The sequence below is a fragment of the Oxyura jamaicensis genome, chromosome 14, assembly GCF_011077185.1.
Source record: "Oxyura jamaicensis isolate SHBP4307 breed ruddy duck chromosome 14, BPBGC_Ojam_1.0, whole genome shotgun sequence".
NCBI lineage: Eukaryota > Metazoa > Chordata > Aves > Anseriformes > Anatidae > Oxyura > Oxyura jamaicensis.
In genome coordinates this window covers 1,245,665-1,257,976 of record NC_048906.1, presented here as the reverse complement: position 1 = coordinate 1,257,976, position 12,312 = coordinate 1,245,665, and the positions used below count along the sequence as shown (strand labels likewise).

Here is a 12,312-nt window from a genome sequence, read left to right as displayed (position 1 = left end):
TCGCGGCCGCAGGTGAGCCCCGGGGCGGTGGCGGCAGCGGGGCCCGGTTCCCCCCAGCCCCGCCCCGCTGAGCGCCGCCCGGTGCCGCAGGCTACCAGCACATCCGCATGTACGACCTCAACTCCAACAACCCCAACCCCGTCATCAACTACGACGGCGTGAGCAAGAACATCACCTCGGTGGGCTTCCACGAGGACGGCCGCTGGATGTACACGGGCGGGGAGGACTGCATGGCGCGCATCTGGGACCTCAGGTGGGCAGCACGGCTGTGCTCCCCCACCGTGGGGCCGGGTGGCTGCCCCAGGGGAGCTGCGACGCCTCCGCATCGTTCCGTTGCAGGTCCCGCAACCTCCAGTGCCAGCGGATCTTCCAGGTGAACGCCCCCATTAACTGCGTCTGCCTGCACCCCAACCAGGTGAGTGCCGGCTCCTCTCTGACTTCCCAGCTCCCGCTGCCAGCGCTGCTCCTGGGGAGCCCGGGGGGCTGCGGAGCTTTGTGGTGGAGCTGCAGCAAGACGTGTTCTCTGGGCGCATGACGCTGGCTGCGGGGGTCAGGCGGTGCTGCCATGGGTGCTGGGAGCAGGCCTTCAGCAAGGTGGTGCACAGAGATGGGCAGTAGCTCGCAGCCACATGCAGGGCACAGCTGGGTTCAGAACCGTACAGCTCCATCTCTGCCAACCCCTCAGCGCCGTTGGGCCTGGGGGAGGCAGCGGGCACCCAAATGCTCAGCAGCCAGCAGCATCGCTCAGCCCTAGGAGGGCCGGCAATGCTGGTGGCACTGTGGCAGCTTCTTGCTCCCAGGGCTGCAGCTGGAGCAGGGACAGCCTCGCGGTGCAGGCAGAGCACGTCCCTGCCCCTGGCTTGCACGGGGAAGCAAACGTCCCCAGGAGGGGCCGTGGGTGAGCAGACATTCTGGGCTCACGCCCCTTTTGTTTTGCACCTGCTGCAGGCTGACTCGTGGGTCGTGTGGGGGTGCCTCTGCTCAGCTCGTTTGTGCTAATTGCAGGCTGTTGCACTGGGGCAGCGTAGTGGCTGTGTCAGCCTCTCGTCACACCCTTGGGGACCTCCCCACGAATAAAACCAAGTGCGATGGGAGGGCGGCGTGGGGCGGGCTGGGAGGCTGTGCGGCTAGCGCTGCTGGCAAGGAAAAGCAGAGAGGCCCACAGCCCGTTTCCTTCGTGACTCCCGTTGGATTTGCTGGGGAGCCACCAGTTGGTTCAAAAGCTGCCCCAGGGTTGCTTGGGCTAAGGAAACAAAGCCTACAATGAGTGCAGGACGCTAGAGGAGATGGCAGCAGGAATCCGTGCGTATCGGTGCAGCGTTAGCAGCACGTCCGGCCCGTTTTGCGTGCATGGGGCTGCGGGGTTGGAGTTGCAGACGTGGCAGTGCGAGGTTTGTGTGTCTCAAGAGCAGACCTTTTTAAAAAGATGAGTGACAGAGATGTTTATTTGCTTTTGATTTGCAAGGGCTCAGTTTTGCAAATCCTGAGTTTTGGACTGAATTTGAGACCGGTTATTTAGACCAGCCTTCACCCAAACGCTGCTGGTGCTCCTGTAGTGCTGTGAGAACGCATTGCAGTAAAACAAATAGCGATGATAAACCTGAAATAATCCCTGGCCACGGTGCTGCTGAGTTGCCAGAGAAGCGTTGGTTTGTGAGCAGGACAGAGTTAATTAGCCCAGAGGTGGCAGTGTTTATTCAGGTGGCTTCGCCCAACTCCTCGCTGCAGCGCTGCTGGCTCAGCTCTCAGAGGGATTTCTCGCGGCCTGGGCAAAGCCATGACGGCTTCAGCAATTGTACTCGCACTTGCTGCGGGTGGGCTAAGGACTGAGGTGTCCACGAGACGCCCCTGCACCACAGTCAGCTAAAAAGAGCGAGGGATGATTGTCTTCCCCAGAAACAAGCCGTTGCTCGTGGGTACAGGATCAGCTGCGCCCGATGACCTGATCTCCTCTAGGGATGCTGCTAAAATCACGGGCAGTGCAAGTCTGTCGATAAAAGCCCCGGTTTGCATGGAGAGCTGCCAGCATTGTCTGCTGGGCTGAGCAGGGATCAGAGCCAGAGCTCCTGCCCTTCAGCTGGCTCCTGTCCTTACCCTCTCGGAGAAGGGGAGGGAGAGAAAAACCTATCTAGGCTCATGTTTTTCAGGTGTCTGTATGCTCTTGAGCGCTTCAGTTGTTCGCTGGCCAACCTGCATCCTCATGCCCGCTTCTCAGACGTGCTGAAAGTCAGTTGGCCTCTGTGGATGTTGTTTGGAGCAGCAGCTGAACAACAGCGCTGCAAATGAGGCACCTGCTGTCTGTTCTGGGGTTTGTAAAATTAGCAACCACTTCTGCAAAGGTAAACATCCTTTTTGCAGAGCGTAACGTGGGATCGATACCCGGCTTGCTCTCGGTGCTCAGGGCGATCAGCAGGCTGCTGTCTGCCTGGGAGCTGGAGCTCTGACACCGTACCCAGCAGCGAGCAGGGACCCAGCTCTGTGCTGGGAATGGTCAGGCAGAAGAGGACCCCAGTGCTTCAGATCACAGCAAGGCACCGGCTGCTGCCGCAGGGACATGTGCTGGGACTCGGCTCTGGGGGGGGTTCCCAGAGGTTGCTGTTTTCTCGCAGGCTGAGCTGATTGTGGGCGATCAGAGTGGTGCCATTCACATCTGGGACCTGAAAACGGACCACAACGAGCAGCTGATTCCAGAGCCCGAGGTTTCTGTCAATTCAGTGCACATCGACCCCGATGCCAGCTACATGGCGGCTGTCAACAGCTCGGTAAGCACCGACAGCCCCGGCGTGGGGCGCGATGTACGGGTGGGGTGCTCCAGCTGGGACATCCTCACGTGGGCAGAGCACCCCGTTTCCACATACGGTGGAGTTTTCCCGTGCTGTGGTGGGACGCAGGGAGTCCAGGCTGCTTCTGGTGGGGGCCACCAGCCTGGCCACAGACCCCATCTCCCCGCAGGGAAACTGCTACGTGTGGAACCTGACGGGCGGCATCGGAGAGGAGGTGACCCAGCTGATCCCCAAGACCAAGATCCCGGCGCACAACCGCTACGCCCTGCAGTGCAAGTTCAGCCCCGACTCCACGTGAGTGGCTGCCAGCCCCTCGCCCAGCCCCGACGGGAGCGGCCGTGCCCCTGGCTCTGTGCTGCAGGGCCCCGGGGGGAGCGGGACAGGCGGTCACACCAGTGGGGGGCTGCGGTCCGGGTGTCCCAGGGGTGTCCCCGGGGTCTCGCAGTGTTCTGCGGGTTCCCAGGCACGCGCTGGGCTCACAGCTGGGCTCCACTTGCTGATCTCCAGGAGCAAGTGGGGAACTTGGTGTGCTCCTTCACCGGGTCAGTACAGCTTGAACGCGTAAGGCAGATGGTGCAGGGATAAAGACATCCAATTGCAAAGAGCACAGCTCTCCAGTTACTGTTCCAGACTAACGAGAGGCTTTAGGCACACCGTGACTAACTGGGTCACCTGTGCGTGTCTCATTGCAGGCTCTTGGCTACGTGTTCTGCAGACCAAACGTGTAAGATCTGGAGGACTTCAAACTTCTCTCTGATGACAGAGCTGAGCATTAAGAGCAATAACCCGGGGGAAACCTCTCGTGGCTGGATGTGGGACTGTGCCTTCTCCGGGGACTCCCAGTACATTGTCACAGGTGGGACACCAACAGCTCGCTGCCCGTGGTGTGGCTGCGTGGGGCCGGGCACTGACACAGGACTGAGGTTCTCTAGGGGGGACGCTGCCAAACCCTGCTGTGCCTGTGTGTGAGGAGAGGAAACTGTTCCGATAGAGTACTCGGTCTCCTGCCCACCGCACAGTGCACGAAATCCCTCCAGCTTTCAGCCTGTGCTGTAATAGGGCAGCTGTTGCCTCCTGTTTAAAATGGACAGATGATCCTCGCGCGTCCAGCCTTGCCTGGTAGCAGTGCTGCCTGCAGTACTTGCACACGACAGTCCATTCAAAACCTACGCGTAACTTCCACAGCACCTTCTCTGTGAAGTGCTGAATACCCCCAATAATACAGAAGTGCCCGGAGTTCCTTGCTCTGCACAGCTCCCTTGCCTGTCATCAACAGCACTCAGAACTGCTGAATGAAGCAGCAGGACAACCTTTCTTCTAATAAAAAAAAACAGCTTGAAGGGCAACACAATCTCCTCCTTATCTTTTCCCCTTCTGTTGCAGCCTCCTCTGATAACTTGGCCAGACTGTGGTGCGTGGAGACAGGAGAGATCAAGAGGGAATACAGCGGCCACCAGAAAGCAGTCGTCTGCCTTGCTTTCAATGACAGCGTGTTGGGATAACGGTGACGTGGGTGGAAGGAAGGACCTCTGCTTGTTTCCCCTTGTCTTAAAACGGCCAGCACCCTCTCTGGAGCATGAGACACGCTCGTTGCCGTCCCCTCGGAGGGAGAGGGCTTGCTCTGGGCTTGCTGCAGCAGCAGCGCCTGCCTGCAGTGAGGCCGGGCTTCAGCTTGGAGCAGATCATGACTGAAACGTGTTTGGCCTCCCGGGAGGCCACTTGGACAAAAGGGAAGGGGAGGCATGGTGCCACAGAGGGGAGCTGGGCGCAGAGCAGCTGGAGGCACCCCTGTGGAGGCTGCTGCCAACAGCCCCGGGGTGGTTTTGTACCCCAAAGTGAAAAAAATCAGCCTACCGGGAGTCGGCTGAACCCAGAGGAAAAGTAGCTGGTTTCTTGTTTTGCAATCCCTTTATTGGAAGTGTATTTCACACACTGACTCGGAGAACTGCACCGTTATGAAACCAACCCCCCCGCCAAGTTTAATAACCTCGCGTCAAACAGGGCACGTGGCCACAAAACACTAGCTACTCGCCGCGGTTCCTGGCTAGAGCTCCTAGCACCTACGTACAAGATGCAGCCCCGAAGCACAGCTGCAATAAAGCGTCTGTACTGACGGTGCTGAGCAGAGTGCTGGTGTTGTCCTCAGCTCCCCTGAACGGCAGCGTGAGAGCAGCAGGCAGCCTTCGGGCGATGTTGTCCATGTTACCTTCCTTGTTGAAAGCAGAGGCTTTTCAGGAATCCAAGTGTGTAGGGCAGGGGGAGGGCAGCCGTGGCTGCAGGAGTTACTCGGGGAGGTAATAGAAGCAGATAGACACACAGATGTTGCTGGGGAAACATATGTCGATGCAAAGGTAGATCAGCCGCTGCTTCCCCGGACCTGCCGAATGAGCGAGGACAGAAACGAGGTGAGGGGTGCTTCTGCAGACCTGCAGCTCTGAGTGCCTAGGGAGCCAGGCGAGTGGAACGCCTGAGGGAACGGCCTCTCTCATTAAAGCTAGGTAAGAGCAGGAGAGCTCCGCAGGCTGCTTCTGGTAAAGATGAAGGTGGCAAGCATGAAGCCAACAGCATCAGAGGGGAGCTCGTGCTGCGCGGCTCGAGGAAGGGGCGCGGAGCCTCTCCCAGCCAGCACCACAGTTCACCACAGGCTGGGGGTGAGAGCCAGCAAGGGCCTGATGTTGAATGCAACTTACCCTGCGCTCTCCTGACCCAGAAGATGGGCGTCTGCTCGCACAGGGCTTGGATGGCCTCCCCCAGGCCGCTGGGGTCCACCTGTTCCCCCGCCAGAATGCCCAGGAACTCGCGGTAGTACTTGGTCTGGTTATTCTGCTGCAGCAGGGGATCGCCCTGGAAGAAAGGGCCCTGTTAATCCCCCCGGGGCACCTTGCTCCTCCCCGCCCTGCCTTCAGCCCCAGCCCTGCTCGCATGTCCAAGCCACCCAAAAGAGCCCTTTGCAGCCCAGCTGGAGATGCTTTTGTTCAGCAAAAGCTGGGGAGCTTTCATGAAGGAGCCCCAGTGCCTGGCAGGAGCTTGCTTCTCCTTGGGAGCCAGGGCTCCTCGCACCCCTCCTTCCCAGCCGGGTGGGCAGCAGCCAGCAGGGACCGGGGGGGACCCCAGCAGGGACTGGGGGGACCCCAGCAGCCCCTGTGACGGGGGGAGCAGCTGGCAGGGCACACCCAAAGCAGGCATCTGGCTGCTGAAACAGAACAAATCCGTGCACCCATTGCTGCTTTGTTCAGAGGGGCTGGTACGTGACTCACGCCGACTCACTTCCCTGTGAGCTGCTCACAGACCCCTTTGTTCCCCAGAATTCTGAGCAGGTAACAGAATACAGCGGGACTGGGCGCTGTGACAGCCCTGCTGTTCACCTCTGTGGGACAGAGCCCCTGCCCGACCTGACGCTCTGCTCTTTCTCACAGCAGGCAGGCTCTCAACAAAGTTAGGAGTTGTCTGCGTGCTCACAGACTCGCTCAGAGCCCGGCACTGAGCAGGAACTGAAGCAGCAGGCGGCACACCCTTTGCAGAGGGCGGTCAGCACAGCCCCCCCCTTCCCTCCAGGCGCCCAGACCGGCCGTGCCCATCACTCACCCTCAGCTCAGAGGCGCTGAGCATCACCCGCGTGCTCTCACGGTCCCCGGGGTCCATCCTGCGCAGGTAGCAGGCGCGCTGCTCCGCGGGCCGGTAGCACACGTAGCCCTGGGAGGCAGCCGTGCTGTTAGAGCAGGCAACGCGCTCCCTCGAGAGCCTGGCCGTGGGCGTCCCCCCCTGGTCCTGCCTCATATTTCCTCTGTGTGGCAATCCCCGTGGCTGCACCTCGCTCAGCACTCGGTGCATCCCGGTCAGGCCGTGGCTGCTTGTCCCCGGGGTGCTCCCCTGGGTCTCCGCAGAGGGACGGGGAGCAGGGGCAGGTTGCTTTTTTCCTGCCGAGGCCCCAGCAGCTCTCCTGCCCGCCTCGGCACACTCACCTTGTGGCTGTCGTACAGCACGACGGCGCTGCGGTTACTCCGCGAGGTGACGTAGTAAGTCACGGTGCTCCTGGACGCGTCCACCAGGGCCGTCTGGTTCCTCGGCGAGTCCTGCTCCCCCTGCAGCGTCAGCCGCACCGCCTGCGAGCCGGCCTGGGCACACAGCGAGGGCAGCCCCGGCCGGCAGCACCCGGCACAGCACCTCCCCTCCCGGACCCTTCCCTGGACCCCGCTGACCCGGGGAGGCCAGAACGTCCTGCACCACGGTGTCCCCAGGCCCCCCAAGGGGTTCCCCTGGGCACCACAGCCACGCACCCCGGGCTCGACGCCTGCCCGTACAGCAAAGCGTGCTGCGAGAGCACGGGGACTCGCTGGGACGTGCCTGCTCAGCAAAATGCCGGCCTGGGTCTATATTTACAAACGATGCCCTGGAGCTCCTCTAATTTCAGGCAGGGCTGAGTGGGGCAGCAGCTGCTCCGCCTGGTGCCTGCAGCGCAGCCTGGGCCAGCCCCAGCCCCCTGCCCCTGCAGGCGGGCACGGAGCGGGGCTGCGGGCAGGACCCCTCCTGCGCCGATCCGATCCGCATCCCTCACCTGGGCAGGGCTGGGGGAGAAGCCGAGAATGCCCCCAATGCTGATGCCAACGACGGCAAAAAACAAGGCAACGGACAAGATGATCCAGAACGTCCTGGGTGGACCTGGGAATTGTGCTGCGAGCCTCCTGTCCTGGGGGCCAAGGCAAAACGAGGGAAGAACAGGAGTTAAAAGGAACACTTCTCTGCCATTAAAAAGAAATCAATTCTCTGAGGCACAAAGAAATTCAATAAATTCCTGCGGTTCGACTCGCTGCAGGCAGACAGCGAGCAGGCTCCTCGAGCCTCCGTCAGCTATCGACCTCAGTGCTGTGCAGCTCCCAGACCACCACCAGGAACGTGAGCCTTCCCCCCGACCGCTGCGGGAACGATTCCATCAGTCCCGGTCGGACGTGACAGCCCCAGACCTGGCTGCTGGGAAGATCCCTGATAGCAAACAAAATCCCCCCGGTGGGAAATGAGTGTGCAGCCACAGAAGTGCCAACCTGTTGGGCACCTCGGCTCCCCCTGCCCTGCCTCACAGCTTTGTTACGCCAGCACCTACACGGAAACCCAGCCGGCAGACCCAGCTGCCTTACAGGGGGCTGGAGTCGGTGGTGGGCCCTGGAGAGGGGAGGAACAAACCTCACCAGGACTCCCGGGAGCTGCAGGAGCTCAGCCCCAAGCAGGCACCGTGGGAGGGCTCCGTCTGCAGTTCCTGGGGGAGCAGGGGAACTCACCGCGGGGCCCGCGCTGCTGGTGCTGTTCCCGTCCTCCATCCTCGCTTCAGATGAGGACCTCGCTCCTGCAACTCTGCCTCGGGACCACACGCAGACTGGGCATGGTCCTGAGCGCCGAACGTGCCCGAGAAACTCAGGCACGCAGCTGCAAACGTGAACGTGGTCCTTGCGGCCAAAGCAGCGCCCAGCCAGGTGCTCCTGCCTCAGATCCGCGAGGAGGGTGAAACCTTAGAGCTGCAGGGACAGGGGGAAGGAGGGGTGAAAGCCAGGGCTGCAGAGGGATCCTGTCAGTGGTACAACAACCGCTCTTCCTGCCTACCTGGCGAGCCACCAGAGGCACGCAGGTGGAGCATAACGGAGGGCTTTGTGCAGGGCCTCCCTGCTGGCAGTCCCTAGTAGTGGGACTGGGTACGTCTCGTTACGGGATGAAATGAATAGAACAGTGGCAGGCTGCCCTTGTCATCGGTTATTTCTACATTTCAGCATGAACTTTGTGCTGCCGGAGCTCCGTGGGCTGAAGCCAACTGTTTATCCTGCAGGCTGGCGCACCGCAAGCCTTGGCTGCGGACGTGCTCGTGTTCCACCTACAGACCCTGCCTCATCCCGACCCAGGGGAAAGATCCAAGCTGCAAAGTCCCGGTCCCAGCATGAGCTGCCCTCACGCTAACACACATTTCCTGCGAGGAGAAATACCCCACGGGGAGCAGAGCTCCCAGCTGGCCAGACTGAGTTCTCCTGGGCAGTCCAGGAGCCCCTGTCACAGCTTTTCTATTGCTGAGACCTGCTAGCCAAACATAACCAACCCCGCGGAGGCAAGGCAAACCCCAGCAGAGTTCCTCCATGTGGCATCTATTAAGGGAAGACCCGACAAACGCAGCCCAGGGTTGGCTTTGTTTCTTTTGCTAATACTCTACGACAGGAGTACAGATGGCAAGCACAAACGTATCCTTAAGCCCCGGAATTTCCACCAAGCACAGCTGCAGCAAAGCACGCACAGAGACTACAAAATGAGACAACGCAAGGGAAAAGCAGGTCTGCAAGTTTAATGTGAATTCAAGTAGCGGGTTCAAAACCGCCGGGAAGTTGACACAGTTGTGCAGCACGACTGACACGTTGACCAACACATTTCAGCACACGGGCATCGAGGTACCGGTTGCCTTGTAGTGATCAGTCCTCAACGGGGACAGCGTGCTGCTGGAGGAGGCTGAGCGCCCCACCTGGCATGGACTTGTGCACCTGACAAATTCCGAAATTAAAAGCACCAGAGGCAGAAGTGGGCTCAAGAACACACCGTTGAGTCAGACCCTACCTGCAGGAAACCCATAACGTCCATGGCCCTGATACCCAGCTAAAGTGAGAGGTCTTCTGTGTCTTTCATAAGCCTTCTAGCTGGTGTCAAGCACAGGGAAGAGATTATTCTTGCTTCCTTACACAACCCCGGGTTAAGGAAGAATTCTTTTACAAGCTCCAGCTAACACTGTGGTAACACAGAGACGAGGAACCACGGTTACGGCTGTACAAACACGGTGGTAAGCTACACATTTCCAGTGTCCGAGGGGAAGGAAGCGGCATCGCCAGAGCGACTCAGCTGAACAACGGCAGATGAAGGAAGGGCAGCATTGAAATGTAACTACCAATAGTTGAATCTATAGAAAAAAATGTTATTTGCATATATATTTTTCTTAATTCTGTAATACAAAAGCGTTGAACTGTGGCCTTTGATTCAGCCCGCATAAAAATCTATCCCATAGCCTGAGCTGTGCATCACCTAAAACGTACCTAGGGATCTAACTAAAATCATCACCTGAGCAAAGCAAGCACTCTTCTTCAGACAAGCAGCTGGTGCCAGGCCAGACACACAAGGAAGATCTCAAGATCAGACATTTAAAGGAAGCCCGTGCTATTGTCGTACATAGCCAGTACTCTTTCAGGTTTATTTTGGTAGAGAGCTGTAATGCGGGTACTACATCTATCCTCTGCAGACCGAGTCCAAACTCACCCTGCAGCTAAAGCCGAGGCAGGCGCTATTCAGGTGCTGAGGCAGCAGGGAAGTACAGGAACCAGCGTGGTGTCTAACCCAGCCGGCCGCTTCTGGGGAGCAGCAGCAGTGAGGGACAGTCCTACGTGGTAAAAGCTTTCTGCATCACCAAACGCAAAAGCTTACGAGAAGTCAAACTACTGTGATCGGTGAAGTACATTCCTCTTACCTTCCCCTTCTGGGAGACGAGATATATTATCATATGCTATACTTAGATTTATACTTTAAATATATTCTGATACATAGTTAGGATCGGGGCAGCTCTTGTACGTACACGTGCCTCACACACACCCAGCACTGGGACAAACACAGCGTACAGGAGACATCGTTTGTGTTTTGCGTGCGGAATCACCCCAACCTGCATCACAAGTGCAATCTGTAACGGTCGCGGAAGGGGACTGGTTACAGCTCCTGCGACCCGAAGTCACGCTTACAGGGGGCTGTGCTGCTGAACATGACCCCATCCAAAAAAGTCAATCAAAGGGCAAATACTAATTCCGTCAGCCCCTGCAATCGTTTCCAAACACAGCTGCTAAGTTACTACACGCTCCAAAAGTCATTTCCCTGAATAAACCAGGCTGAGCCACAGTCTGTCCAGGAGAGGACACTGCAAATTGCCGGGTTCTCTCCCTCACCTCAGTTGGCTCTACTTCTCTCAGCTCAGCCTAGAGGACAACACGGTATGGAGCACCACAAACGTCTGGATACATGTCTTACTTGTCATTAAAAAAGCCCCAAACCCGCAAGACTCGTGTGACGCCGTAATGCCCTCTTTGTTTCAAAGTGCATTTTAAGAGACTGAGATGTAAACAAAATCGTATCGAGAGGACAGAGAGGTTAAAAGGCTAAGGACTGCTAGCTTCAGGTGGTGTCGTAGTGAGTACATTACTGCCACAAGGTGACTAACTGGGGCCCCCTCGGGGAGCCGCTGCCAAAGCGGCGTTCTGCTCTATTAATCCTCCAGAGCTGGGAGAAGGTCAGCTATGCTATCGACATAGTAATCGGGGACCAGGCTCTGCCTGGCAGGGCAGTCGCTCTCCTCGTGGCCTTTCACCTCCTCCAGCGTGGTGACCCCGGTGAGGGTGAGCAGTGTGGTGAGGCCGCAGGTGTTGCCCATCAGGATGTCCGTGTCCAGCCGGTCTCCCACCATGATGGTGCGCGCGGGGTCGATGTCGAACTCGCTGGCCACGCAGTCGAACATGTAGCGGTTGGGCTTCCCCACGATGAACGCCTCGCGCTCTGCCGCCGTCTCCACCGCCTTCACCAGGCAGCCGGTCCCTGGGGGCAGGAGCGACAGCGCTGCTTAGAGGCTGCAGGGGACCGGCAGCACCCCCGCAGAACCCCGCAGTGCTTCGGGGATGGGACGTGCTGGCCTTCCAGAGAAATAACCTGACAGCTTCCTGCAGTAATACAGGCTGGCGTGAGATTAGAGGGGAGCAAAGTACAGCAAAGGGGGGGTGAGGTGAAGGATAAGGAGCGGTTCTGCTGCCTCTGGGAGAGGTTGGGAAACCAGGAACAGGGCCAGCGGGTGCTGGGGGGACCAGGGTGGTCCTGGGCGCCCCTCCCCCGGCCCGGACACCCCCATACGCCCGGGCACCCCCTTCCCCCGGTCCCCCCAAGCCTCCCCCCCGGCCCCTTCTGCCCCCGTCTCGCACCGGGGATGGCGGCGCCGCCCTCGAGCGGCAGGCGGTGGTCGCGGTTGGTGGCGACGAGCAGGCAGTCGGGGCCGCGCAGCAGGTAGCGCAGCGCCTGGCACAGCTTGGCGTAGCTGAAGTGCTCGTCGAAGCCCACCAGCACGGCGCGCACCGCGGGGTCCAGCGGCGCCCGGGCCCAGTCGGCGGGCGCGGGGCCGGGCAGGGCGGCGGGGCCGGGCTCGAGGTGCGGCACCCCGGCCTCCCGCAGCTCGGCCGCCAGCGCGGGGCCGCCCAGCACGTAGGCGGCGGCGCCGGGCGGCAGGGCCTGGCGGAGGAAGCGGGCGGCGCAGTAGGCCGAGCCGAAGACGTGCCGGGGGGCGGCGGGGGGGGAAGCCGAGGCGCCGCAGCTTGTCGCCGTAGGCCTGCCGCGTGCGGCTGCTGTTGTTGGTCACGTAGCACAGCCGCTTGCCCGCCGCCGCCAGCCGGCCCAGCGCCGCCGCCGCGCCGCCCAGCGCCGCCTCGCCGCGCCACAGCACCCCGTCGCAGTCGAAGAGCAGCGTGTCCGCCGCCCCCAGCACGGCGCG

At 60.0% G+C, this 12,312-nt stretch overlaps 3 protein-coding genes across 7 annotated transcripts in view; 1 reads left to right on the top strand and 2 right to left on the bottom strand.

The window, feature by feature from the left end:
* Positions 1–6: 6 nt before the first annotated feature.
* Positions 7–4,332, top strand: MLST8 (MTOR associated protein, LST8 homolog). Its single transcript, XM_035340084.1, has 7 exons — positions 7–12; positions 91–253; positions 340–415; positions 2,610–2,762; positions 2,953–3,077; positions 3,476–3,639; positions 4,167–4,332. Exons 2-7 carry the CDS (start codon positions 108–110, stop codon positions 4,283–4,285), a joined length of 783 nt encoding a protein of 260 aa, XP_035195975.1. The 5' UTR covers positions 7–12; positions 91–107; the 3' UTR covers positions 4,286–4,332.
* A 341-nt stretch (positions 4,333–4,673) lies between these two features.
* On the bottom strand, positions 4,674–8,515 carry BRICD5 (BRICHOS domain containing 5). Of its 5 annotated transcripts, none has more exons than XM_035340079.1 (7): positions 8,376–8,515; positions 8,057–8,201; positions 7,339–7,465; positions 6,746–6,898; positions 6,369–6,476; positions 5,474–5,627; positions 4,674–5,160 (listed from the first exon to the last, which is right to left on the bottom strand). In XM_035340079.1, the coding sequence occupies exons 1-7, from the start codon at positions 8,407–8,409 to the stop codon at positions 5,066–5,068; spliced, it is 816 nt and encodes a 271-aa protein (XP_035195970.1). In that variant the 5' UTR covers positions 8,410–8,515; the 3' UTR covers positions 4,674–5,065. The 5 variants fall into 5 exon arrangements, with proteins under 5 accessions (XP_035195970.1, XP_035195971.1, XP_035195973.1 ...); XM_035340080.1 differs by having other exon boundaries at positions 6,746–6,865; XM_035340082.1 differs by having other exon boundaries at positions 7,339–7,470; positions 8,057–8,188; positions 8,376–8,512.
* A 559-nt stretch (positions 8,516–9,074) lies between these two features.
* The window catches only part of PGP (phosphoglycolate phosphatase), a 19,294-nt gene continuing 16,056 nt past the window's right edge, over positions 9,075–12,312 (bottom strand). The window contains 3 exon segments of the mRNA XM_035340075.1: positions 9,075–11,372; positions 11,750–12,117; positions 12,119–12,309. Coding sequence (XP_035195966.1) covers positions 11,047–11,372; positions 11,750–12,117; positions 12,119–12,309 — 885 coding nt within the window. The 3' untranslated portion in view covers positions 9,075–11,046.